This window comes from Rhinolophus ferrumequinum, chromosome 24, assembly GCF_004115265.2.
Source record: "Rhinolophus ferrumequinum isolate MPI-CBG mRhiFer1 chromosome 24, mRhiFer1_v1.p, whole genome shotgun sequence".
NCBI lineage: Eukaryota > Metazoa > Chordata > Mammalia > Chiroptera > Rhinolophidae > Rhinolophus > Rhinolophus ferrumequinum.
In genome coordinates this window covers 9,009,766-9,037,072 of record NC_046307.1, presented here as the reverse complement: position 1 = coordinate 9,037,072, position 27,307 = coordinate 9,009,766, and the positions used below count along the sequence as shown (strand labels likewise).

General features: G+C 35.0%; 1 protein-coding gene and 1 pseudogene across 3 annotated transcripts in view; one reads left to right on the top strand and one right to left on the bottom strand.

Annotated features, from left to right (window-relative positions):
- Positions 1-27,307, top strand: part of KIF3A (kinesin family member 3A) — a 47,616-nt gene that overhangs the window by 7,215 nt on the left and 13,094 nt on the right. For 2 of the 3 annotated variants that reach the window (XM_033096560.1, XM_033096559.1), the window contains exons 3-9: positions 5,056-5,200; positions 5,342-5,426; positions 13,618-13,723; positions 18,345-18,484; positions 18,867-19,064; positions 19,382-19,556; positions 23,422-23,520. In XM_033096560.1, coding sequence (XP_032952451.1) covers positions 5,056-5,200; positions 5,342-5,426; positions 13,618-13,723; positions 18,345-18,484; positions 18,867-19,064; positions 19,382-19,556; positions 23,422-23,520 — 948 coding nt within the window. Of the gene's footprint in view, positions 1-5,055; positions 5,201-5,341; positions 5,427-13,617; positions 13,724-18,344; positions 18,485-18,866; positions 19,065-19,381; positions 19,557-23,421; positions 23,521-25,172; positions 25,245-27,307 lie in introns of all 3 variants that reach the window. The other variant, XM_033096558.1, reaches the window with a different exon arrangement.
- LOC117017147 (uncharacterized) lies at positions 18,065-18,174 on the bottom strand (annotated as a pseudogene).

Genomic DNA, 27,307 nt, shown 5'->3' with positions numbered 1-27,307 from the left:
AGATTTAAATACTAAGAAAAATATCTTATATACTTATTTACCTGTGTAGTTAACCATTTTTAGTATTCTTTATTCCTTTATGTAGATCCATGTTTCCATCTAGTCTCATTTTCCTTCTGCATTACAAAACTTCCTTTAACATATTTTAGAGTGTGAGTCTGGTGGTGATGAATTCTTCCAGGTTTTGTGATCTAAAAAAGTATTCATTTTGCCTTTGTTTTTGAAAGATATTTTCACTGGATATAGGATTCTAGATTCATAGTTTCTTCTTTTAATACTTTAAAGATATTGCTGTAGTCTTCTCATTTTGCATTTTTTTTTCCTGATCAGAAATCTGCTTTCATTGTTATCTTGGTTCTTCTACATGTAACATGTCTTTATAGTTGCTTTTAAGGTTTTCTGCTTTTTTCACTGGTTTTGAGCAATTTGATTATGATGTGCCTAGTGTATTTTCTTCACGTTTCTGTGCAGTATTACTGCTCATTAAGCTTCTTGGATCTATGGGTTTATAGTTTTAATCAAATTAGGAAAAATTTCAGCCATTATTTCTTCAGTCCCCACTCTCCACTTTTTGGGGGACTACAAAGATGTGTGTATTAAAATGGCTGCTTGAAATTGTCCCACAGCTCATTGATTTTTTTTTCCTGTTTTTTCTCTGTTTTATTTTTTGTTTCTGTCGGTATGTTTTCTTTGTAACCTTTTCTTCTGCATTGTCTAATCTATTGACCCTGTCTATTATATTTTGCACCTGACACATTGAAGTTTTCATCTCTAGAAGTCTGATTTGAGTCTTTGTTATATCTTCCATCCAAGTTCTTCCAAACCTCCATCAAAAGTTTCCACTGAATTTTTAACATAGAATACAGTTTTTGTAACTGTTTTAATGTCCTGTCTGCTAATTCTAACATTTGTGTCAGTTCTGAGTTGATATTGATTGATTGATTGATTTCTTCATTATGAGTCATATGTTTTTGCTTTTTTGCAAGCTTGACAATTTTTTGTTGGATGCCAGACAATGTGAATTTTACCTTGGATCTTGGCTATTTTTTTATTCCTGTAAATATTAATGACTTTCTTCTGGGATGCTGTTACTTGAAAACAGTTTGATTCTTTCAGATTGTTCTTTGAAGACTTTTTTTAGTTAGGATTAGAGCAGTGCGCATTCTAAGGTTATTACTCTCCACTACTGAGGCAAGACCGTTTATATACTGTACCTTAGTCCTGTGAATTACAGTGTCTTTCCAGTCTGGTTGGTGGCAACAGATTCTGTTCCTGGCCTGTGTGAATGCCGGGGCTCTTTCTTCCAGCCCTGCTAGATGACGCCCACCCCACACCTACCCCCCCATTTAGATAGTTTCCTGAGACTCTTCTGCTGACTAGTCCTCAGCCCGGGTCCTCCTACTTGAGGAGGACCCTCTGCAGATCTCTGGAGCTCGTTCTGTGCAGCTTTTTCCTCCCTGGTACTGTCTCGTCTCCTACAGATGTTTAGCTGTGTTGGTTTCTGAACTCAGCTCCTTCTCAGCCTGCGGAGTCTTTCCATCCGCTGCTTGGGTTCTTCTGTTCCCTGCCCCATGACTTGGCTTCTCTGTCAAGACAGGAAGCCGGGCAGTCAGAGCGCCTGCCTCACCTGTTTCCCATCTTTCAGGAACCATTGTGTTTTGTTGTCTGATGTCCATTGTCTTGAAAACTGCTGTTTCATATATTTTGTCTGCTTTTTAGATTCAGCCAGGAGGGTAAATCTGGTTCTTGTTACTCTGCCTTTGTTGGAAGCAGAAATATCACTAGTTTAATTTTAAATTAACAGAATTATGTATTTTAAAACATTTATACAGAGTAATACGTGAATGTCAGGGGACTTTTCAACTATTTTCCAGTGTATTATGCTGACTGAAAATTGTTGATAGTAACAAATAGAAAAACATTTTGAAAAGGGACTAAAATTAGGAATGCTGTAAGAATATAATATAGTTTACTCTGCATTATTCAAGTGCGGTTAAGCTATAACTTTTGGATTGTCCATGGCAAATACATAATTCTTCTATCATTTAAATTTTTTTTTTGAGATTAAGACTTCCTTTTTTAAGGGCGGTTTTAGGTTCACAGCAAAATTGAGTAGAGTGCAGAGAGTTCCCATATATCCCTTTTCCCCAGGCGTGCACAGAGTCCCCACTCTGGACGTGCCACACAGCAGTGGGACACTGGTACAGTCCATGAGCCTACACTGACCCAGCGGCGTCACCCATCCACGGGTCACTCCTGGTGGTGCACGCTGTCTCCTTAGTTCCACCTTTTCCAGAACGTCACACAGTATGTAGTATTTTCGGATTGGCTTGTTTCTCTTAGTGATACGCTCTTAAATGTTCTTAATGCCTCTTCATGGCTTGATAGCTCGTATCTTTTTAGCACTGAATACTATTCCATTGTCTGGATGTACCACAGTTTACTTTTCCCTACTGAAGGACGTCTTGGTTGCTGCCAAATTTTGGCAATTATGAATAAAGCTGCTGTAAACATCCGTGTGCAGGTTTTTTGTGTGGATCTGCTACCATTTTTAATATATAGTTAGGAAATGAGGAGGGAATAAAAAAAAACTCAGGTCATTTTTAGTTTTTCAAAAGTAAAGTTTTAAAAGAAGTTCATATTGAAGGAAATGATAGCATTAGGTTTGTTAAGTTTGACATTTAAAAGCTAGAAATTTGGAATCTCATCTCTGAAAATGAGTTTTTGTTTTATTCTAGGGGATTCCTGGCCCTCCTTTCTCAGCTCTAAAATTGTAGGTTAATATCCTTTTTAAATTAGTAATCTTCATATATTTAATGCATTCATAGGAATTGCATTAGGAATTAATTTTGAGTTTGAAAATTTTTTTGGCCTTTACATACTGATAAAAAATATGGGTTCTGGAGCCAAATGGATTGTGTTCAGATCTTGTTTCTACTACTTACTATGACATTGAGCAAGCAACTCAACCTCTCTAAGCCTTTGTTTCCTCAGCTAACCTATGGGAATATACATAGTGCCTAGCTTTTAGGACTGGGATGAAAATTAAATAAGAATGCATGTGGAGTGCATGGTTTAGTAGATGGTCGGTCAGTGGTAGGTGTTGTGTCTACAATGCAGCCTGTGAATTCATATTTTCAGCTCCTTTGACTGCAGTAACTTATTCTGTGTTCTTAATGGAAGAGTTTGAAATATTTAGTTAGAAATATTAAGACTTTTTTATTCCCATGTGCAAAAGATGGCTTCTGTTGTGATTAGTTTCACATAAAGTCTGAAGTTGATGACTTTAGAGGTTAACTGAACAAGTGGTAGTAGTTGAGAAACCTTTTTCATTTATGCTGTCACTTCCGAGGCTATCTTCTCATTCTACACTGCCTCCTGAGGAAATGTCATCCACTCCCTTGGCTTCAGTTGACAAATGAATCTCATCCATCTACCTGCCTGCTTGACACATCCATTTGGGTGCATCTTAGGCACTTCAAGCTCAGTATGCCCCAAACTGAATTCACGATCGTCCCTTTCAAATCATTAGTTCTTCGAATGGTGTTCACCATCTCAATATATGAGATGCCGTACGTCCCCTTGTGTAAGCCCAAAATTTGAAAATCAGCCTCAATTCTTCTTTTCTCTGGTCCTCTTCTGCCTAGTTATTTCCCAGGTCTTGTTGGTTCTAGCTGCTAAATATTTCCGAAATCTTTCCATCTTCCTCATTCCCTTTTGTTGTCAGCATCACCTCTGACCTGACGAAGCCCTCCAGCCCTTCGTTTCTTCACAGCTCTCCTGCTGTCTTCCAATTCTTTGTGTACTACAGCCATAGTGACCGCGACGGTAATCCTGACTGAAAAATCGTTCAGTGGCTTCACTTTGCTCTTAGGATAAGCTCTAAAACCTTCACTTGGTCTTCATGGCCCTGTGTCATTAGGTCCCTGCCAGTTTCTTTAGTTCTGTCTGCATCCACCTTCCTTTTCTATCTGTTTCTTCCATTCTGGTCTCGTTCCATTTCCTCAAAATCTCCATTCTCTTTGTTGCGTCTTGTTGTCCACTCTGTTCCTGTCGAATTCTTACTCATATTTCAGATTCTTTCTTCATCCTTACGTTTTCTGAAAAGCCTCCCCTGGGCTCTCCTTTCCACCTCCCTCAGTTCTCCTGCCTAGATGAGGTCCCTTACTCCCATCTAGCTCTGTGTTTCTCATTCCCAGCACTCATCCTGATTAAGATTACACATACATAAGATTAGGGATTGTGTTTGTCCTGTTTGTCACCATGTCCCTGGTGCCGGTCACAACGCCAGACGCAGGTGTGTGGTAAATATTTGTTGAACGAATGGATTTAGCTACTTAGAAAGTTTAAATTGCGTCTGTTTTTACCTGTAATGATTGTGTTGTCTTTTTTGTTGTTTTTTTTTTTTTGTTTTTTTGTTTTCTTAACTCCCCCTATTCCTTACTTAAAAAAAAAAAAAGAAAGAAAGAATGCACTTACTTTAGAATTAAAAAAGAAATAACTACCGTGTACTTTACCAGGCATCGTGTTGGTTGCTTAAAGTAAATTGTTTCATTTGGTTCTTACTATTAATGTAGGGTAGTTATTCTTATCCACATTTTACCACTGAGGAGACAATCTTTGGGTAGATACTTGTCCAAGGTTAAGTGGCTAAAAAGTGGCAGATATGTCGATTCACACTGAGGTCTTTCTGATCTACAGCTTTTATTCTTTTGCTGTAAGTATACCACCTTCTCCAATTTAATGTTCACATTAAGCTAACATACCCATTACAAGAAATGTTTTAAAATGATCTTCAATGTCAGATTTTATGTTTAGGGTTTGGGATACTTTTTATTAATAATTAGGAATACCTCATTAACTCTGGTGCTTTAACAGTGCTTGGCTCCTGTGGCAGAGTACGTGTTGTAATTGTTGATAATGAAGGTGAAATTTGTACTAGAATCAATTTTAAATTCAGGGAAGAAATTGCATCACAGTGTCAAAAGAATTAATTTTAAGAGCTATTCTGTAGCATTAGACTAAAAAGTCATTGATTTTCTTTATCATTTTCAGGGACTATTTTTGCATATGGACAAACTGGAACAGGCAAAACGTTTACCATGGAAGGTGTTCGAGCTGTTCCTGAACTTAGAGGAATCATTCCAAATTCATTTGCTCACATATTTGGTCATATTGCAAAAGCAGAGGGCGACACAAGGTAAAAGAGAATTATTTTATTTTCTAATATGGAGAAGTTAAGAAAGGCATATAGGTACAAATTTCATAAACACACTTAAAAACTGTTCTTATAAATATTTCACTGTTTTTTATGTTTTTAAAAATGATGTTTTCTTTATAGATTTTTGGTTCGAGTGTCCTATTTGGAAATATATAATGAAGAAGTCCGTGACCTTTTGGGCAAGGATCAGACACAAAGGTTAGAGGTAAGGGTAATTGAAATCGGAATACTTTCAAAGCAATAGAATGTTTGCTAAATTAAAGTCCTTTTTGTACAAAAGGTACTTTTAATATTTATTTTTTGACTGGGTAATATGATCTCGTAGTTCAAAATAAAAATATTATAAAAATTCGTGCATGGAAAAGTCTTGTGCCTACCCGACCTGCCTCATTTCTTCCCATCCTAAGATAATCACTTTCAGTATCCTTTCAGTGTTTCTTTATGTGAATATAAACATATACAATTTTATTTTTACTCCAAATTTGCATACTGTATATACAGAGGGTGCTAAAAAAAATGTATATACACTTTAAGAAAGGAAAAACTATTAAAATTGTAATACTCAATATATACCGATAACAAAAGATGAATACAAGTCACATTTGACTTCTGCAATTACAAGAGGTGCTCAAAGTGGTTACCATCAGCGTCCAGACACTTCTGATTCTGGCGAACTACTGCTTGCCCAACGTTGACCAAAGTGTTCACTTGTACACATTTTTTTGGTAGCCCTGGTAATGATCTGTGTGTGGGTTCACATGCAGTTAGTTGTAAGAATAACACAGAGAGAGTACCCTTTTCGCAGAGTACCTTTTACACAGTTTCCAAGTGGTAACATTTTGTAAAGTTACAGTACTGATATCACAACCATGATACTGATATTGATATAATCTACAGATCTCATTCAGAGGCCCCCAGTTTTTCTTGTACTCTTTGGTGTTCTGTACTATTGTATCACGTGTAGATTGGTATATCCACTGCCATGTCAAGTGCTAAGCAGTTCCATCACAAACATGCCTTATGTTGCCCTTTCATAACCGCAGCCAACTCTCCCTCTGTCCCCATCCATAACCCCCGACAACCCCTAATTGGCTTTCCAATTCAAAAATTATGTCATTTGAGAAATGTTATATAAATGTAACTATACAATGTATAACCTTTTGGGGTTCATTTTGTTTCACTGGACATAGCTCCCTGGAGATTCATCCAAGTTGTTGCACGTCTTGATAGTTCATTCCTCTTTGTTGCTGAGTGGATTGCATGGTACATGTGTGTATCCATAGTTTGTGTAACCATTCACCTGCTGAAGGACATCTACTCTAGGCTGTTTACAGTTTTTGGCTATTATGAATAAAGCAACTATGAACACTCACACACAGAATTTTTATGCAAATGTAAGATTTCATTCTCTGGTATGAATGCCCAAGAGTACTCCAAAATTTAAGTCAGAAAATTATAAACTGTCAAAAATATAGGCATTAAGACTAATTATGAACATAGTCACTAATGCTAGTGTTTTCAATCTTTCTTTCACCTGAAGAAACTTTCTGATTAGGAAATTCTAGCTTGTACACTTTTGGGTAATATATTGGCACCAAAGATTACTTTTGCCCTGCATTTTAGAAAAGGGAAATGTGAGAGTCTATGCATAAATGTCAGCTAATCACTGTAATAAATTTGTGAATTGGTACATTTTGCTGTTAACTGACAAGTATAGCTGATTCACAAATTTTTTAATTGAGGTACATTTCGCAAAACATAATATTCACCCTTTTAAAGTATACAGTTTAGTTGTTCTTAGTATATTCATAGTTATGCAACCATTACTATCTAATTCTAGAACATTTTCATTGCTCCAAAAAGAAACCCCATACCTTTTAACTGTCACCCCCCACCCCGTGTTCTCCCCAGTCCTAGGCAATGACTAATGGACTTTCTGTCTCTATAGATTTGCCTGTTTTGGCTATGTCTTATAAAGGAATAGTACAGTATGTGGTCCTTTGAGACTAGCTTCTTTCACTTAACATAATCTTTCACGGTTCATCCATGTTGTAGCAGGTAACAGTACTACGTTTCTTTTTGTTACTGAATAATAATCCATTGCACAGATATACCATAGTTTACTGATTCCTTTATCAGTTGAACATTTGGGTGGTTTCTGTTTTTTTGTCTATGATGAATAAAGCTCTTATGAATGTTTTTATATGAGGTTTTGTGTGAACATATGTTTTCAGTTCTCATGGTTATATACCTATGAGAGCAATTGCTGGATCATGTGGTAACTTTATTTTTAGCCATTTGAGGAACTGCCAGACTTTTCCACAGTGGCTGCACAATTTTACATTCCCACCAGCAGTGTCTGAGGGTTCCGATTTCTCCACATTCTCACCAACACTTGTTGTTGTCTGTCTTTTATTATTGCCATTGTAGTTGGTGTGAGGTGGTATCTCATCGTGGGCTTGATTTCCATTTCCCTGATGGCTATTGATGCTGCGCATCTCTTCCCAGGCTTACTGGCCGTTTGTTTACCTTCTTTGGAGAAATGTATGTTCAGATCCTTTGACCATTTTTAATTGGGTTATTTGTTTTTGTTTTTGAGTTGTAGTGTTCTTTATATGTTCTAGAGACAAGTCCCTTATCGAATGTATGATTTGCAAAAATCTTCTCTCCTCTATGGGTTGTCTTTTTACTTTCTTTTGGTATCTTTTGTAGGACAAAAGTTTAAAGTGTTGATCATGTCTAATTTCTCTATATCCAAGTTTTGTTGCTTATGTTTTTGGTGTTATACCTAAGAAACCAGTGCTTCATCCAAGGTCACGAAGATTTATGCCTTTATTTTCTTCTAAGAGTTCTGTAGTTTTAGCTCCAATATTTAGGTTGTTGATCCATTTTGAGTTAATTTTTGTATTTGTAACTGGTGTGAGGTAGAGGACCAACTTTATTCCTTTGCATGTGGATATCCAGTTGTCTCAGCACCATTTATTGAAAAAACTAGTTTCCCGCATTGCATTGCTTTTTTCTTTAAACAATGAATTGTGGCCATCTTTCTGTATCATTACAGAGAAAGCTTCTTCTTTTGTCCTTTTTAAAAGCTGCATAATATCCTTTGTATGGAAACAGTTAAAATTTATTAAGCCAGCCCTCTGGTTGTTTCTGACCTTTTGCTGTCACAAATAATTCTGTAGTAAGTACCTTCTACAAATATCATTTCATGTGCAGCCATATCTGGGGATACATTTTTTTTGTTGTTTTTATTTTTTAAAGATTTTATTGGGGACGGGGAACAGTGTGTTTTTCCCAGGACCCATCAGCTCCAAGTCAAGTTGTCGTCCTTCAATCTAGCCGTGGAGGGCGCAGCTCCCCTCCAAGTCCAGTCGCCATTTTCAATCTTAGTTGCAGGGGGCACAGCCCCCCCATCCCATGTGGGAATCGAACCCGCAACCTTGTTGTTAAGAGCATGCGCTCTAACCAACTGAGCCATCTGGCCGCCCCTTGGCAGCTCAGTGGCAGCTCAGCTCAAAGTGCCATGTTCACTCTTAGTTGTGGGGGGCACAGCTCACTGGCCCATGTGGGAATTGAACTGGCAACCCTGTTGCTCGGAGCTTGAGCTTTAACCAACTGAGCCATCCGGCCGCCCCTGAGGGTACATTCTTGAAGCAGGACTGTTGAGTCAGGTTTTAAATGATTTGTAAATATTGCCGAATATTTTAATATTTTAGGAAATGAGACAAAGAAATAATCAGTCTTTAAAACATTAATATTGGAAGTCAGACAGAGAAAGATAAGTACCATATGATCTCACTTATTTGCGGATTCTAAAGAAAAGAATAAGTGAATGAACTAATCAGAAACAGTTTGGGAGATAATGAGGAAAAACTGAGGGTTGCTAGATGGGCGGGAGGGGTGGGGGGTGGGGGGGAGGGTGAGGGGATTGGAAGGCAATCGGTGACCATAGGATGGCCACGGGCTTGAAAATTAATCTGGGGAACGTAATTTGGTGGTTACCAGAAGGTAAAGGGGTTGTGGGGTGGGGGATGAGGGTGAGGGGGATCAAATGTATGGTGATGGAAGGGGAGCTGACTCTGGGTGGTGAACACACAGTGTGATTTATGGATGATGTGATACAGAATTGCACACCTGAAATCTATGTAATTTTACTAACAATTGTCACCCCAATAAATTAAAAATAAATTAAAAAAAAAACATTAATATTGGAATTTTGATTGGAATTGCATTGTCAGTAAAATAGAGAATAATGTATGAGGTATGATCAAGCAATGCAGTGAATGTTTAAATAAAATAATTTTGTTACAGTAAAAGACACATCGCCATAATCCCCCTCAAAATACTCCCCCTCGCTTTGAATACACTTATCCCATCGTTCTTGCCATTCTCTGAAGCAGTTCTGGAAGTCCTCTTTTGTGAGTGTCTTTAGTTGTGCTGTTGTGGCTGCCTTGATGTCCTGAATCATTTTGACTCTAGGGAAGAGCCAGAAGTCGCACGGTGTGAGATCCGGTGAATAAGGTGGATAAAGAAACACCATAATGTTTTTATTTGCCAGAAGTTGCCATACCAGAAGCAATATGTGACACGGAGCGTTGTCACGATGGAGGACACTTTAAAACACACCTTCTCTCCACCGTAGCTCACACCTGACTGACCGCATCGAACAAGTTGAAACTTGTCACACACTGTGACTAAGGTTTAATGTACGGCTTCCCGTGTTGAAGATCCCTGCCTCTCTGTTGGATGGCACTCGGCAGCAGCATTCTCTGTGTATTCTTGGATCACCACGCAAAGGCTCCGTGTCACACATCACTTCTGCAACGGCAATTTCTGTCAAATAAAAACATCATCGTGTGTCCTCCTCCACTTTATTCACTGGATCTGGCACCATGTGACTTCTGGCTCTTCCCCAAAGTCAAAGTGACCATGAAAGGTAAATGTTTTGAATCGATTCAGCAAGTCGAGGCAGCCATGACAGCGCAACTAAAGATACTCACAAAAGAGCCCTTCCAGAACTGCTTCAGAAAGAGGCAAGAACGATGGGATAAGTGTGTTCAAAGCAAGGGGGAGTATTTTGAGGGGGATTGATGGCAATGTGTCTTTTACTGTAATACATTTTTTTTCAATTTAAATACTGTAGTTTCTGATCACACTCGGTTTGTAGAATCACAGTAGCCACAACTCTAGAATGGTGTGGAATACACATAGCGTAGCAGCAGCTGCTGTTACGAAGCTCTTACCATGTGGTAGCAGGCATTCAGTACAGTAAATTGTGGTAGTAGTACATACTTTATTTCATTTACTCTTCCTAGCAGTTCAGTTTTTTTGATGTGAAAACTGAAACCTAGAGGGTTTCCTGACTTGCTCAAGGTTATGTAGCGGGTAAACGGTGGTATCATCTGGGATTAACAGGTGGTTTCTGAGGTCCTACCATTTTAGTTTTAATTCTGGCTCTGATCTCTTGAGCAAGTTACTTCACCTCTATTAGCCTTAGTTCTGCAACATGAAAATGGAAATAATAATAGTATCTACTTCATAGGGTTATTGCCAACATAAACAAATTATACAAAGTGTTTAAATCAATGCTTGACACATTATAAAGTATTCAATAAATGTTTTTCTTTTTACATTTGTATAAACTGAGCTTTTGGAACAATATATTACAGGCTTAATGATTATATGTGTTTGTTGATCCTTAATGAAAGCTTATTCTATAATGATAATGTGTACATAGCAAATGTAGGGGTAAGTTTCTTTTTTGCTCATTGTCATCTTTACTTTTGATGGATACTTTGTTAGTTCTGTGCTTTTACCATTTAAAAGTATGTTTTTTTAGTGCACAAATTATTAGAATACTAATCATTTAGGGAGCATCTCCATTTTTGTATCAGTAATTATAGATCAGACTTACTCTCAGGAGCAGTCTTTTCAATGGTTCTCAACTGTATTAGACCCAATTTTTTAATAACATAATTTGTAACGCCCCTTTGACTATCCTGAAATAAAGTTCATTGATGATAAAATATACCTACGCATATAACTTTAAAAATATCAATATGCTGCCCAATTGTAAGATAAAAAGGAGAATAAAAGTACTTAAAAATAAAATGCTAGTATTTCAACACATTAAATGCTTAGATGTGACCACATTCGATGACAGAATGAAGTAATCAGAGACATAATCATCATGATTGCAACAGCTACAAATGCAGATTGTTACAAGGATGTTGTATCGCTGACCTAAACACCCTGGTTGGTGTTACTGTCAGTGACATACATGGTCTTTTAAAACCTTGACTAGCTCTTCGTAGAGTTCTGAGCAAAATAAAGTAGTTCTTTTCTCAGTTTTCCTGCATTCCTATATCATTATTATGCTCATGGGAAAGCACTTTCTCTTTATGTGTAAAATAGAGTTAGGGTCTAGACTCGGGTAATTATAGCTTTTCTCCCGTGTGACTATTTGATAGGATGTTTAAACTTTCATGGGTCAGTTCTTCATTGATTGAGACGGTCCCACCCATTATAAGAGGCCCAGTACCCCTGGCCCCTGCCTGCGAATATTAATAGTATCCTCAAGTGAACCCGAAGCTCCCCCACAGATTTCTAAAACATTCTGACTGCCGCCATTGAGATTCATTGTTTTAGTGTTATCCACTGTATTTGTCATAGAAATTTAATTTCTGGTTTTATGAGAAAAGTTCTTCGATGGCATTAACACCCAATTTTTATAAAGACTTTCATAAATTTGGAATGATATTTGATTTCTTCATTTTTCATATCTAATCAGTTTATCTACACTTAATTGAATTTTGGATTGAGATCATATTGTGATTGAAAACAACTTTAGACTTTGCAAACTGGTGTTATTTTGAAGGTTGATTGTGTCTAGTCTGCAATACGATGAGCGCAGAAGGTGAGAATAAGTGCTTAAAAACTTTCATAGCAATCAGATGTTGCCATGCTATCCAAGTACATGAGTTTTGTATTTTTCAGAAATATCAGTTTGCTATATAGTAGAAATATACAAATCGTTCTTTACCATACATTTTCTTTACCATACATTGTACCATACATTTCCATACATACAAGTGTGGAAAGAGATCAGTAATTTTCATCAAACCAAACCTTATGTGGAAGCACAATGTGTAAAATATTAATACATGAAAGTGAAGCTCTCTTTAGAACTTGTCTGGGCCTGAAGACCCCAGACTCCCACAGTGGCCTCTCAGTGCCACCACGAACTCTCTAGGGCTTTTAAAACACAGTTTGAAACCCACTGGTTTATAGAGACCAACATACCTTTACTACTAATGACATTAGAGCTTCATTTATATCCCATTAAAAAAAAGGGGTAATTTTTCCTAATGTATATCTTATAAATTGTTATAAAACAGACCAAAAAACCTCCAAATCTCCAACTAGAGCTAAAATCTGCACCTGGAATTTGGAGAGTCTGCACTCGTGACTTTTGTCTTTGAGATTGTTTTTTAAACTATTGTTTATTGTCTTTATCTATAAGGTCTTACTACCTGTGGGATGGCTCTCCCCACTGAGAGCCACAGGCCTCTGCCTCAGTTTCACTTTATTGTGCTGACTGGTGGAGGTGACCTCTAGGGCCTTCCAAAGTGAATTTTGTATTTCTCACACTCTGTATTTTATATAGGCCTATCCTAAATAAAGCCTTCCAATTTGGTAAAACTTCTCCTAAGGATACTCACGGAAAGGTAGTATTTTTACCCGGATGTCATATAGCTGAGTATTATACTCAAATGTTTGATATCCTCTCGTGACTTCAAATTGCTGTGAAGACCAACAACAGCTGACTCTTACCTCTGCCTATCTCTGTAGCCAGATACCCTACTTGTTTTCCCCCTTGCTTCTTACTCCTCCCAGCTACTGTGGCTTTGTTCGTTTAGTTTTCTAAGTGCCTAGTGTTTGCCCATTTCAGGATCTTTGCATGTACTCTTTTCCTACCACTCCAGCCCAGATTGGCTGCCTCCTGTTTCTTCAAGTCTTAGCTTAAATGTCATCCGGGGAAATCCGTTCTCTGCTGCACTGGCTTAAGTATCCCTATAACGTATTCTCAGACTGTCCTGTAAATTTTTACTTCATGGCATTATGACAAAGTAAAATAATTTTTGCTTGTAATTATTTGTGTGTTCCCCCTGTAAATTTTTACCTCCACGAGTGTAGAGACTGTGTGTACTTGTTCAGCGCTGTGTATCCACTACCAAGCAGTGTCACATCGATGTTCAATAAATAACACAGTTATTTATAAGCTATTTATATACAGAAGATGTTTAGTAAATAACATAGTAGATGTTCAATAAATAGCTGTGGAAGAATTATGGATATATATGTAAACTCTTGTGATCTTTCTTTTTTTTCAGGTTAAAGAAAGACCTGATGTGGGAGTTTATATCAAAGATTTATCAGCTTACGTAGTAAATAATGCCGATGATATGGATAGAATTATGACACTAGGCCACAAAAATCGTAAGTATAGTGCATAATTGTGATTAAACATTTATGTGTTGAGTAGGCTTATTTAGAAGCAAAACTGGTGTAGCCCTTTGTCCCATAAAAACTAAATTTTTTATAGGTTTCTTGAAAACCCTTCCTCTTTGATAATTTACTAGGTAGAGAGCGTATGAATGAAAGATATCACAGATTGCTTTCCATGCTGACCAAAATTTTGTTTCTTAGTAAGAGTGCTTGATCTTTGAAACTCTTACATAGCTGTCTCTTGTTAGCTATACTATTTGGTAACATTTATTGAACACTTACTATGTGGTGAGTGCTTGTGCCGAGTGCTTCATAATAATGATCTCTTTTAATCCTCACAGTGGTCTATGATGGTATTAAATTCCTATTTTATGATTGAGGAAATCAAGTCTTAAATAACTTGTCCACCGTTATATACCACTTAATAGGTGGCAGAGTAAATATTTTAACCTAGGTCATGAACCAGCATAACCAGGCATTATATTGCTTCCCTTTTGTTGACAGGAGAAGCAAAACAAAAATGAAATAAAACGGTATTCTGTTTAATAATTGTTTCAAGTTTTGTTTAAAGAGTAAAGAACTTCAGCAATATTTAATACACAGATGCCCCAGGCCTAGTACTGGTGATATTGCTAACAGCAATTAGAGATTAGGGGTAAAAGATAAGAACATAGCAAGTAAACATTTTTTTAGGAAGTTTTATGACTCGACTATAAATCAAGCAAACTCAAGGAAATTAAACTGTTTTTAAAAGTCAATTGTATTCTGATAAGCCAAGTAGTAGAAAGAAAAAGACCTAATTTTAACAGGAAAATGAGAAAAAATATGTATGAATATATTATTCCCAGAAGAACTATACATAACAGTAAGCACATGAAAGGATGTTCAACTTCACAAATACGTAATCAGGATCGTGCACATTAAAACAACAGTGGGAGATACTTTACCCATTGGTTTGGGTGAAAGGATATTCACGTTGGTGAGGCTCTGAAGAAATGGGCACTGATGATGGCAATGTAAAGTGGTACAGCCTTTTTTGAAGGGCAGTGTAACAATATCTGTTGAAATTTTAAAAATGCATTCCTTTAGATGCAGTGTTTTGAATTCTAGAAAAATATTATTTTTAAGTGTAAACCAAAAAAGTGCCTTATTGAAACATTATTTGTAGTAGGAAAAAGTTTCATACAACCTAAATAACTAAAAACAAAATATTGGTTATATAAATTATGGTACAGAAATACTAGGGATTATATGAAGCTCTGAAAAAAACAATGAGTTAAATCTACATGTGGAGACCCGAAAGATTTTCAACATAAATCGGTAAATGAAAAGGAAGCAAATTATAGAACAGTATATACTGTATCATTTCATTTATATATGTGTAAAAAAGCCAAATTATTAAACCATGCATTTGGGCATTGTGTGTTTGTGTACGTGTGTATGTGTCTGTGAAATACAAAATGAAAGGACATTTAATAGTGGTTACCTTTAGGGAAGGGGAAGTAAGACTGGGGAAAAGGGATGTACGGAGCTTTTACTTTTTTTTTTTTTTTAATGTATTTAAAAAAATTTTTATACCAGGAATACATTTATGTATTGCTTATTTAATTAAAAACATTTTTTAACATAAGATCCCATTCACAGTAGTGACCAAAACCTCCCATTAACTATCTGAGAATTAATTTAACTTGGTTTGTGACATTTGTTCAAGGAAAACTAAAAAATCTGAATGAGAAAAATAAAATGAAACGAAAGTAAAGGGATTTGAAAACCGAAGATAGCAGAGAGGAAAATACTCTTAATTAATAAGCAGATTGAGTCCAAGAATTAAACGTTTAGTACAAATATCCAAGTGAAAAGTTCCAGCATAAAAATACAAACTTTATCATATTGAAATATAGTAAAATAATTATCAAGAGGAAAATAGCAAGAGAGGGGAAATGTAACAGTAAAAACTGCTGTTCTAAATAGATGAAAAATTGATACAAATATAAAATTAGTACCCATTTTGTACAGGTGATCATAGTATAGAAATAGCTAATTTTCCACTTAAGAAAATAAGTCAGCCATCTCACGAATAAATACATAGGCTTTCTAGCAACTAAAATACACATTTAAACTAGTCAGGTACATTCACATTGTGGGCATCATTGTAAATTGGTCAATATTTATGCAGACAAGGGTTTTTCAGCCTTTAAACCATAATCTTTTTTTAAAAAATATTTTTTTGGGTAGGTAATCCATACACATGATATAAAATTCAAAAGACACAAAGTATACATGAAAAAGCAAGTCTTTCTCCTGCCCTTGTGTCTCACCTGGTTCTCAACCCTGGAGGCAATCTGTTAGTTTCTAACATGCCCTTTCTGATACAGTCTGTACTCATGCATGGTTGTTTTTAGAGAGAATGCTTGTCCCCTTTCTTTTGAGGCAGATAATAGTATACTTCATTCAGTTAATGATATTATCTTAGCAATAATTTCACATTAACACATACTAGTCATATATAAGTATTTTAAAATAATTATACAGTATTTCATTGGATGGATATATGTAACTTATCCAATCTTTTATTGATGGACTTTGGGTTGTTTTCAATCTTGCTATATGAGCAATACTGTAATAAATTTTCTTATATATACATGAATTTATACACATGCAGGTATAGTCATAGGATGAATTTTTCCGTACTCTTTTGAAAAACATAAAATTTAATTTCTTATTCCAAAATAAATATTTGACAAAAATTAAAGCTACGGATGTTTTATTTCCATTATGTGATATGTCAGTAGGTTAGAGCGTTGAGTCTGCTTGATTGCTGTAAGCTGTTCCCTTCTAGGGATTGTAAAGTTCAGTTTATGTCAGTTTTAATAGCAGGTCTGTTGCATTTCTTTGTTTTTATAACCAAAAATACAGAAAAATCACAATCATGAATAGTATGCTTTACTTATATTACAAAAGCAATGGGTATTAAATTATTTAATATGATTTTTTTTCAAATTACATGTTCTCTCTTCCTCCAAATTGAAAAACACTGCTACAGTGTGATTTGATAGTCACGTAGGTATAAAATGATTCCTAGTAATCCATTGACCTAGTAATTCCATTTAGGAAATACATCCCATGGAAATAATCCCAAAGAGAGAGAAAGGTATCTGCTCCACGATGCTCCTATCAGTTTTCCTTGTGAGGACCCAGGATGGGAAACAATCCCAGATCCCTCTCAGTAAGGGAAGAGCAAAATCAAGGCTTAATAATTTTTTGGAAATTTTTCATAAATTCATAATTTGATTTTAAAGAAAATAGAGAAATATCATGTGATGTTACAATCCTTGCATTTTCTTTCACTAATTTTTCATTTCATCAGGCTTTACTTTTCTTTGTTAGTGCAATTTACGTTCTTTTTATCTGACTTCTAGTATAGCCATATGCTAATAAAGAATACCTTGTAATGTTTATGTTGTACATTCAAAGCTCTCATGGACAAGTTCTGCATGAATATATAGCAGGAAGATAATTTTGGCTTGGTTAAAATGAATGTAATGCTTTTAAAGTATTCTGGAATTTAAGGAAAAAAAACCCACATAGGCCTATTGTAAAAAACAAAACAGACCTTTTTCTGTTTCCATAACATAGAGGGTGCCAAAAAAAATGTATACACATTTTAAAAAAGGAAAACTATATTAAAATTGTCATGCTCAATATATACTGATAACAAAAGATGAATACAAGTCACATTTGACCTCTGCAGTTACAAGAGGTGCTCAAAGTGGTTACCATCAGCGTCCAGACACTTCTGATTACGGCAAACTACTGCTTGACCAATGTTGACCAAAGTGTCCACTTGTATACATTTTTTTAGCATCGCCAGTATATTCATGTAAAATATTTATATACATAAATACTTGGTATATTTTGAATGGATGCTTTTGTTTTATAGAAATGGGATTTTACTATATATTCTTCTCTAAATTTTAATTTTCAGCCAGATGTTATGGGTATTTTTCCATGTCATACAGATCTACCTTATTTTTTTTTAAAGGACTGTTTCGTAACCCACGGTATGACTGCTCTTATAATTGATTAACCATGATCCAGTTGGTTGTTTCTGATCTCTTGTTTTTGCGAACAGTGCTGCACTGAATTTAATATCCTTCATCATCTAATGCATATATGCAAGTATTTCTATGGTTTAGATTTCCAGATCGTAATACTTTTTAGAGAGCTGAAACAGCAATAATTTTTCAAATTATTTAACATCTATTTTTTATGTAAATTACTTATTTTATTTTAGGCAGTAATATTGGGATTAAAATTAAATATTTTGTCCTAAAATACTTGTCCTCTTTAACATGAGAAACATTTTAAATTCTTTTGTTGTCAACATAAATTGTCAAGAGAAATTTCTACACTTGATCTTAGCCAAAAGGCCGAGAAGCGATGAGAAATTTCTAATAATGGCTAAACACACCTGTGCTTTTTTGGTTTAACCATGCTTTCTGGCTTTTGGCTGTGATGAAATGAAGTCTTTTAAACAATTCTGGATATTTTGTCATTTTTAAAGGTACTCCCTGTTGTTATACTTTTTAAAAATTTCCTTCCTTTATTCAAGGTTCTGTTGGCGCAACTAATATGAACGAACATAGTTCCCGTTCGCACGCCATCTTCACAATTACTATAGAGTGCAGTGAAAAGGGTGTTGATGGTAACATGCATGTCCGGATGGGGAAGCTCCATCTTGTAGATCTTGCTGTAAGTAACAGGATACTGCTACAGAGTAACTCTTGGGTTTTTTTTTTTATTTTATAAATGAATAAAAATTCAAATGTAAAGGTTGATTTACATATGGTTTTTAAGTTGTTAACTTGTTTCTGTGTTTAATTTATGGAATATTTCAAACCTATACAAAAGTAGATAGACTAGTGTAATGATCGCCCATGTAACCATCATCCAACTTCAACAGTTACCGGTTCATGGCCAGTCCTACTTCATCTCCTTCCCTTCCTGTGTTATTTTGAAGTGAATTCTAGATATTATGTCCGATGTTTATTTTACTGTTAAATTACTTTTTTATAAGCTTTGGAAAGAATATTCTGTATTTTAAATTCCGATTTATCTCTTGCTTTATTGCCAGGGTTCAGAAAGACAAGCAAAAACTGGAGCTACTGGACAGCGCCTGAAGGAAGCTACAAAAATCAACCTTTCACTTTCCACCCTTGGCAATGTGATTTCTGCCTTGGTTGATGGAAAAAGCACTCATGTGCCTTATCGTAACTCTAAATTGACTCGTCTTCTTCAGGACTCCTTAGGAGGAAATTCAAAAACCATGATGGTAAGACGTAGTTGATGGTATAGCTATCATCAGGGAAATTTAAGATTCCTGTTTATCCCAATAATTGATATGCATAACATTTTAAAAACTATGGATTATTTTGTTTTGTTTGATTTGTGGTTATTCTTTTTCTAGTACACCATGTGTACTAACCCATGTGGTGGTGTTTGGAAACCCACGTGGTTATGCTCTGTTTTTCAAGAAGGCCAGAGTGGAAGTTTGCTTCAAAAATTCTTTTTGATATCTTGGTAATGGTAGTATTAATTTCAACTGTATCAGGTGTTAAAATGTTTTGCTTTGTGTTCCTTACTCAACAGTGTGCAAATATTGGGCCAGCAGATTACAATTATGATGAAACTATCAGTACATTACGGTATGCTAACCGTGCTAAGAATATTAAAAATAAAGCTAGAATTAATGAAGATCCAAAAGATGCTTTGCTTCGTCAATTTCAGAAAGAAATAGAAGAATTGAAAAAAAAGCTTGAAGAAGGTAACGTTTTTCAAAGTATTGATTTTAATGTTGGCTAAAAATATGTTGCTTAACCACTGAGTGTTCTAATAAAAACCACCTATTAAAAATTCCTCCAGCCTCTAACACTGATATTTAAAGGAATATTGCTACGTGGTAACTCGATACTTACATACTTTAGCATTTTCATATTAAGCTCAAGTAAAATTATATGTTTGTGTATGCAGTTTTAAAAATTCATTTAATTTAAACGTCCATTTTAATCCCCATGATCTTGTGTAGAATTTGTATGACCACATATTAAATAATGAATTTTTATTTGTCTCTGTGTAAAGAGTGTGTTCTACCATATATGTATTTTGGTAACTATGACCAGAATTCCCTCTGTGATAGATATCAGTCACTATTGTTTGATGTAAAGAAAACCATCACAGTCACGGGTACACCAAGTTTAAGTCAAAATTCATTGCATGGCCTTGAAAATATGCTTTCATACTTAAATTTGAACATGACATTCTCTTTTGGAAGTTCTTTTCTAACAAGATAACTAGAACAAGAAGGTTAGAAAGTTTGAAGACGTTGTTCATGAGAATGAAAAACTTACCAACCATCATTAAGTACCCAGTGACCCCCTGTACCCCGTGCTAAGAACTGATTGGCACAGGGTTCCTTTGCATGCCAGGTAAACAGTGGGCTTTGGTTCTACTACTGGCTCTTTTCAGTCTGTGGGGGAACTCTTTAGATCAGATGTGAAATCCAGAGATACCAACATCACAAACTTTTGGAGAAAGCGATAAACTTAAGTAAGGGTACTGAGGCGAAGCAGTAATAATTGAGCTCTCTCTTAGATAATGAAATTTGGTGTTTTAAATGTGACCACTAGGTGGTATTTATAGTCAGTATGTTTTAAAGATTTAAAATTCCTTAGATTTATTAATGTTGAATTTTTACCTTTATCTTGCTGACTTAAATTTTTTTACATTTTTTGTGATAAAATACACATAACATAAAATTGACCATGTTAACTATTTTTAAGTGTACAGTTCTGTGACATTAAGTATGTTCACATTGGTGTGCAACCATGACCATCATCCATCACCAGAATTTTTTCATCTTCCCCAAATGAAACTCTGTGCCCACTGAACACTGACTCCCCAACCCCCATTCTCCCAAGGCCCTGGTAACCACGACTCTACTTTCTCTGTCAATGAATTTGGCTATTCTAGGTACCTCGTATAAGTAAAATCATATAATATGTGTCCTTTTATGTCTCTCTTATTTCACTTAGCACTTGAGGTTCATCTATATTTCAGCATGTGTCAGAATTTCCTTCCTTTTAATATTATGTTATAAATAATATTCTGTTATGTGTATATACCACGTTTTGTTTACATATTCATCCATCAGTGAACACTTAGCTTGCTTCTCCCTTTTGACTGTTGTGAATAGGCTGCTGTGAACACGGGAGTACAAATACCTGTCTGAGTCCTTGCTTTCAATTCTTTTGGGTATATACCCAGAAGTGGAATTGCTGGATCAGATGGTAATACTGATTTTATTTTTAACACATTTTATTTATAATATCATGACATTTGTTTCTGTAATCCAGTTAACAGAATTTTATAATCTGGTTAATGGAGTTGATCATATAAACAATAAAAAAAATAGGCAAAAACAATAAAAGAATGTCTTTTTAACTTTTTTATTTTGAAATAATTTTAGACTTACAGAAAACTTGCAAAGATAGTAAGGAGAGTTCCTATGCATACCCATTACCCAGCTTCCCCCGATGTTAAAATCTTATATAATCATAATACAATTATTGAAACCAGGAAATTTGCATTAATACAAATTTATTCACTGGTCTACAGATCTTATTTACATTTTGATAGTTTTCTCACTAATGACCTTTTCCTCTTGTCCAGGATTCAAGTCTAGGATCACATATTGCATTTAGTTGTCATTTCTTTTTAGTCTCCTTCATTCTCCAGTTCCTCAGTCTTTTTTTTTTTTTTTGGTCTTTCATGATCCTGACACTTTTGAAGAGTACTGGTCATATATTTGCAGAATGTTCCTCAATTAGCGTTTGTCTGTGGTTCTGTCATAATTGTTCTGCAAGGTTTCTCCACTATAAATCTGCTAGTTTATTTTTTCCTTTATAATTAATACCGTATAATTAAAATAAGACCTAGCCGGACCATCAGCTCTAATGCGTCTTTTGGAGCAAAAATTCATATAAGACCCCATCTTATTTTACTTATTTTATTATTGTAAAATAAGATGGGGTCTTATATGATATAATATAATATAATAATATAATACCCGGTATAATATATAATATAATACCAGGTCTTATATAAGACTGGGTCTTATATTAATTTTTGCTCCAAAAGATGCATTAGAGCTGATGGTCTGGCTAGGTCTTATTTTTGGGGAAGCAAGATATGTATCTTGTGGGGAGATATTTTGAGACTATACAAAGGTCCTGTTTCTCATCATACTTTCTCACTAATTTTAGCATTCATCAAGGGTTCTTGCCTACAACAGTAATTCTGTGGCATTTGCTTAATGGTGACTTTCTCTTCCCATCATTCTTCCTGATGTTTAGTGTTTGGAATTCTGTTGTGTGGAAGATCAATCCCTTCTACCATACTTATTAATTCAGTTTTTTTTTTTTTAAGATTTTATTGGGGAAGGGGAACAGGACTTTATTGGGGAACAGTGTGTACTTCCAGGACTTTTTTTTTTTTCCCAAGTCGTTGTCCTTTCAATCTTAGTTGTGGAGGGCGCAGCTCAGCTCCAGGTCCAGTTGCCGTTTTCTAGTTGTAGGGGGCACAGCCCACCATTCCTTGCGGGAGTTGAACCGGCAACCTTGTGGTTGAGAGCTCACTGGCCCATGTGGGAATCGAACCTGCAGCCTTCGGAGTTAGGAGCACGGAGCTCTAACCACCTGAGCCACCAGACCGGCCCAATTCAGTTATTTTTATATGTTATTATGGACTCATGGATATTTATTTTAGTCTGTGGGTTATAATACAGTAACATCATTATTTCGTTTATTGCTCAAGTTGTTCCAGCTTGGGCCATTAGGAGCAAGTTCATTGTTGTTCCTGTGTTGTTTCAGCATGCCCCTGTATGTTTTTGTTTATTTGTTTTTGAGCACTTTCTTAATCTTCTGGTACCAACATGTTTTAGGCTCATTTTGTATTTTTTCTACCCTGGCCTTAAAATCATCTATTTCTCCCTGATTCCTTTCATTGGAGAATGGAATTTAGAAACCAAGATTTGGGCAATAGATGTGCACATTGCTACTGAGGTGTTTAAACATTTTTAGTGAATTCCTTTTTCCAAAATTTAAGTTCACATAATCTTTGTACAAATAAGCCCTTTTTCTTTTGAATTATTTCTTATGATATAGTCCTTTTTACTGTATTAGATGAGCTTTATTGCTCTGAAAAAATATACAGGTTCAATGAATTATTTAAAATCTTAAACAAAACTGAGGAGAAAATGCTCCCCAAAAGTGATCACATGTTTAAGAGACTGAAGCCTTTAACTCTAACTTAGAGTAAATTACTCTAACATGTAATTTACACACACACACACGCACACACACACACACACAGAACTGTACTTAAACTGTTATTTGAAATTTTAAATGGATCAGAATTTAATTTCTCTTTAGGAACTTTAAAAATAAAACCTCTGTGTACGTTATATCATGTCTGTTTCTGAGATTAGCGTATCTGATATACTGTCTAGGAATATTAATATAAAATTTGTTTAGGGCAACAAAAACTTAATGAAGAAAGTTGATACAGGCATTTCCTAAATAGCCAGTGACCTGGTACAGATTAATAATTATTGTATTAAATTTCTATTCAAGGGGAAGAAATATCAGGCTCTGATATCAGTGGGTCAGAGGAGGATGATGATGAAGAGGGTGAAGTTGGAGAAGATGGAGAGAAAAGGAAAAAAAGGAGGGGTAAGTTCTTTTTCAGTTCTAGAAATTAACCGGGATTGCTACCTACGGATGGTTTAACATTCCCAAGGCTGTTGAGTGCATGCCTATTATTTTGCCATATTTAGTATCGGTAGCAATTGGAACAGAGGAAGTATGCCATGAACCTGGTTAACTGCATTATTTTTTCCTCCTATATTGATCTATTTATAGTTGAATTAGAATACCATATGTTCTGGGTTTTTTAGAATTTAGAATTGTAAAAATCTGTTCTAGTGGATGTACCATTTAAAATTTTCATGTAGGGTTTTAATTTTATGTGGGGACTTTCATCTGTGTTAGGAACATAACTTCAGGATAAGGTGAAGTTTTTCTCAAGCAGGGTTAGGCTTTAGAAGTCACTGAATTTTTAAATAATAAATTTATATAAGGATTCTATTTTTTTAATTTAATTTTTTCTTTATGAAGTGTACTTTCATTCTCACCCTATTATGGGGCATTTGTTGCCAAGTGTGGATTAAGACTGTGTTTGTTGTGAGAAAGGTATAGATAACATGCAAAAGAGAGAGACGTATTATAATCACCTACATTTCAAATCTTTTTACCCTAAATGTATATTTATTTCAGAATTCTCTTCCATTAATGTGGATCATTGTTTCCAAGCTGGTACATATTTTGCTTCTCTTATTAAAATGATCTTACTGAAAATAAACCCATCACTGCTTGATCAGGAGTCCCAAATTTAAAAACTATGAAGATTTTTAACTTCAAAAGACAGGAAAAGCATGATTTAGAGCAAGAGTTGGCAAAATATAGTCTGCTGGCCAAATCCAGCCTACCGCCTGTTTTTGTAAATAAAATTTTATTACACAGCCGTGCTCATTTGTTTATGTATGGTCTATGGCTGGCTGTTTTCACATGAGACTGTATGGCCTGCAAAACCTAAGTACTTATTAGAAAAATGGTTTTGTGTTCAAACCTATTTTTTCACAAAGGAAAACTATTCAAAGCTAAAACAGATAATAGATTTATTAAAAATAAAATTTTGAATAGAAAAAAATGCCACTGTGTCATATGTTCAAACATTTAATAGAAAAATACCTCCCTTTCAGGCTTAGAAATTTTTAAATGTTCAGTGAGCTCTTCAAAGTTTTGCCATGAAACTTTGAAACATGTAATTATATCTGATAGTTTGATGTTTTAGAGGGGAACAAGTGAAATTAGAGATACACCAACCTGTCTATAATGAAGGACAGTTTATCATTTCTGTGATTTTAATTGTGCAAGAGCTTAAATTTTAAAACTCAGTTCCTTTAACTTATCAACCTAAATAATTTAAATAAACAGACATGTCACCAAATGGCTTACTGATTTTTCATTCTTGTCATTCCAAGCCTCTGAATTACTGTGTTTTAGGTGAATAGTGGCGTTTGCCCACTATTTTTGTACACGCTTAAAGGAATACAGTTTCTAATTCTCCTGCATGGCTTTCTTTATTAGAGAATATTGGCTAGACTACCAAGACTGGTTTTAAGGGAAAGTAAGTTTTGGTTCTTTAATACAAAGCTTGATTGTCCTTTAAAATTCTCTCTCTGGAACTGAATTTTTCTGTCTTGTGTCCTTTCCTTGTTTCCTTTTTCTGTGGTTCCCGTTGGGCTCATGTCTTTGTCTTCCAGGCAGTAGCAGCAGCAGTAGCTCAGACTCCACATGTTCTGTCATAGAGAAACCTCTGGATAAGTTCTTGCCTAGTGAGTGGCAGCTCTTAAATCCTCTAACAGAGCTTTGGCTTTTCCATAACCCATGGGCTTCATTTGAGAAATGCTGCACCGCTCCCTGTCATTACTTACAGAATACGTGTTGGACTTCTCAGGAGAACAGAGCATGTGGTGATTTCCACCCCCCTTCATCGCTTCCAGTTATCCATAATTGTTAAAACATATGCTTAAGCTTATGTTTGAGACAATGGAAGAGAGATTCATGCTTCTGCAATCGAGATAATGTAAAGAGAGCTAGTAAGCTGTACAAAAGAATAATTTTTATCATTCTTTTTCATATTTCATGACAGAATCCTAATCCTAGTCAGTATAAGGGATGTGTAATAACAGATCCTGAATTTCTAAAAGTCCAAATTACATTTGGAAGTACACCAGGGCTCATTATAACATATCTTACAGTTGTAAATGTTTTATGCTTTGGTGTATTCTTAGGGTAGCTTAAGATTGAAAGCTCCCAAATAAATAAGTAAAGTTTGAAGCAAGGAAAGATAAATTGAATAGTATTTTATATCAAATAGCCATTTATCTCTATTTCAAAATTTCCTGATTGATTTTAAGAAATTTTCTAAAGTATGATTAGCAAATTCAGATCCACAAAATACTGTTTATGCAGGATCTATCAACTTATTTCAAACCTCAAGTGTTTTTATTAAACTTTAATTAATTAAATTGAAAAGTGTTATTAATTATATCTATGTTTTATTTTCAGAAGGAAAGAGAAGTGATGCTTTCTTGTACTAGCTTGCAGCTTACTGCCTTTTAAAGCATTATCGACATACTTACCTTTCAAAACTAATAGCGAAGACATGTGGTTATTGTTCTTATGCTTTTAGCTTTCTAGAGGAAGAATTCCAAGAATATTAAGAATTGTTTTCTCTATTGACAATTCTTAAATTTTACCAAAACAATTAATTTCAGAGGATAACATAAAATATATGAAATTGCTTTAGAAACCATATATAGAGGTATTATTTTGTATTTAAACAACAAAATACAAGAAAATATCTGAGTGGGAGGCATTTTAATTTAATTTTCTGTTTTAAAACTTACCTTAATCCTTAAAGACTAGTTATATGAAAGTATGTTATGAAATGGGTTGTGCTTTCTTCAATTTAAGCAGTTTTAGTTACTATTTGTGTACCTAGCACGTAACATTAAGTTTCTTGTTGTGATGTGTGTTAGTGAAGTCGAGATAAGGTAGTCCCAGCATGTGGTTGCTGTGTGTTACTTGTATGTACTTTCCCCTTTAAAAATATGAATGGCCTTGTTTAAGATGTCTTTTGCTTGAATCATCAATTGATCATTTACTTCTATAGCATCATTATTATAATCATCCTTGACGATCTACTAATAGATTGAATGCAAGTTTATTATACAGGTGTACTTCACTTTGTGCACAAGAGTTTTTTTCTGAAAAAATATTGCATATAAATCAAGTTGGAAAATCAAATGTATTGGGAGAACTTGCTGCCTTTAAAACTTCTTCATTAAATAAATCCTTTTGTTAACCACATAATCACTACAAATTACTATAATCTAATTTGGGATTGAGGCTTTGGGGTTGGATTTTCTTAAAGAGAGGCACACCTGTAACAGATCCTTATATTGGAAGAACATTGAATTGGGAAATTTTGAAAATGGACAACGTGACTTTTGCTACTTTTAATTTATTAATTGTTTTGAAATTGGCATAATTATCTGTTTTGCTCTTTTAGAATACTTCCCAGGTCTTAGCAGGTTCCCAATTCCATGTCCACCGTTATTATACCCACTTGGTGCTGAACTGTTTGTTATATTGCAGGAGTTTGGGAGTCAGTGTAAGCCCTGGAGGTTGAATTGTAACCTCAGACTAAATTAAATTAATCGTATTATCTGCTTAAATTACATTGTATTTAATATGCTTTACTGGTTACATAAAACTGCTCAGTTTCAGTTTTGATAACGATTTATTTCTATACTTAAACTATAAATAAATGCTAATATACATTTTTCTTTGTTTTACATAAGAAATAATGCTTTTCTTTTTTTCTTCCTCA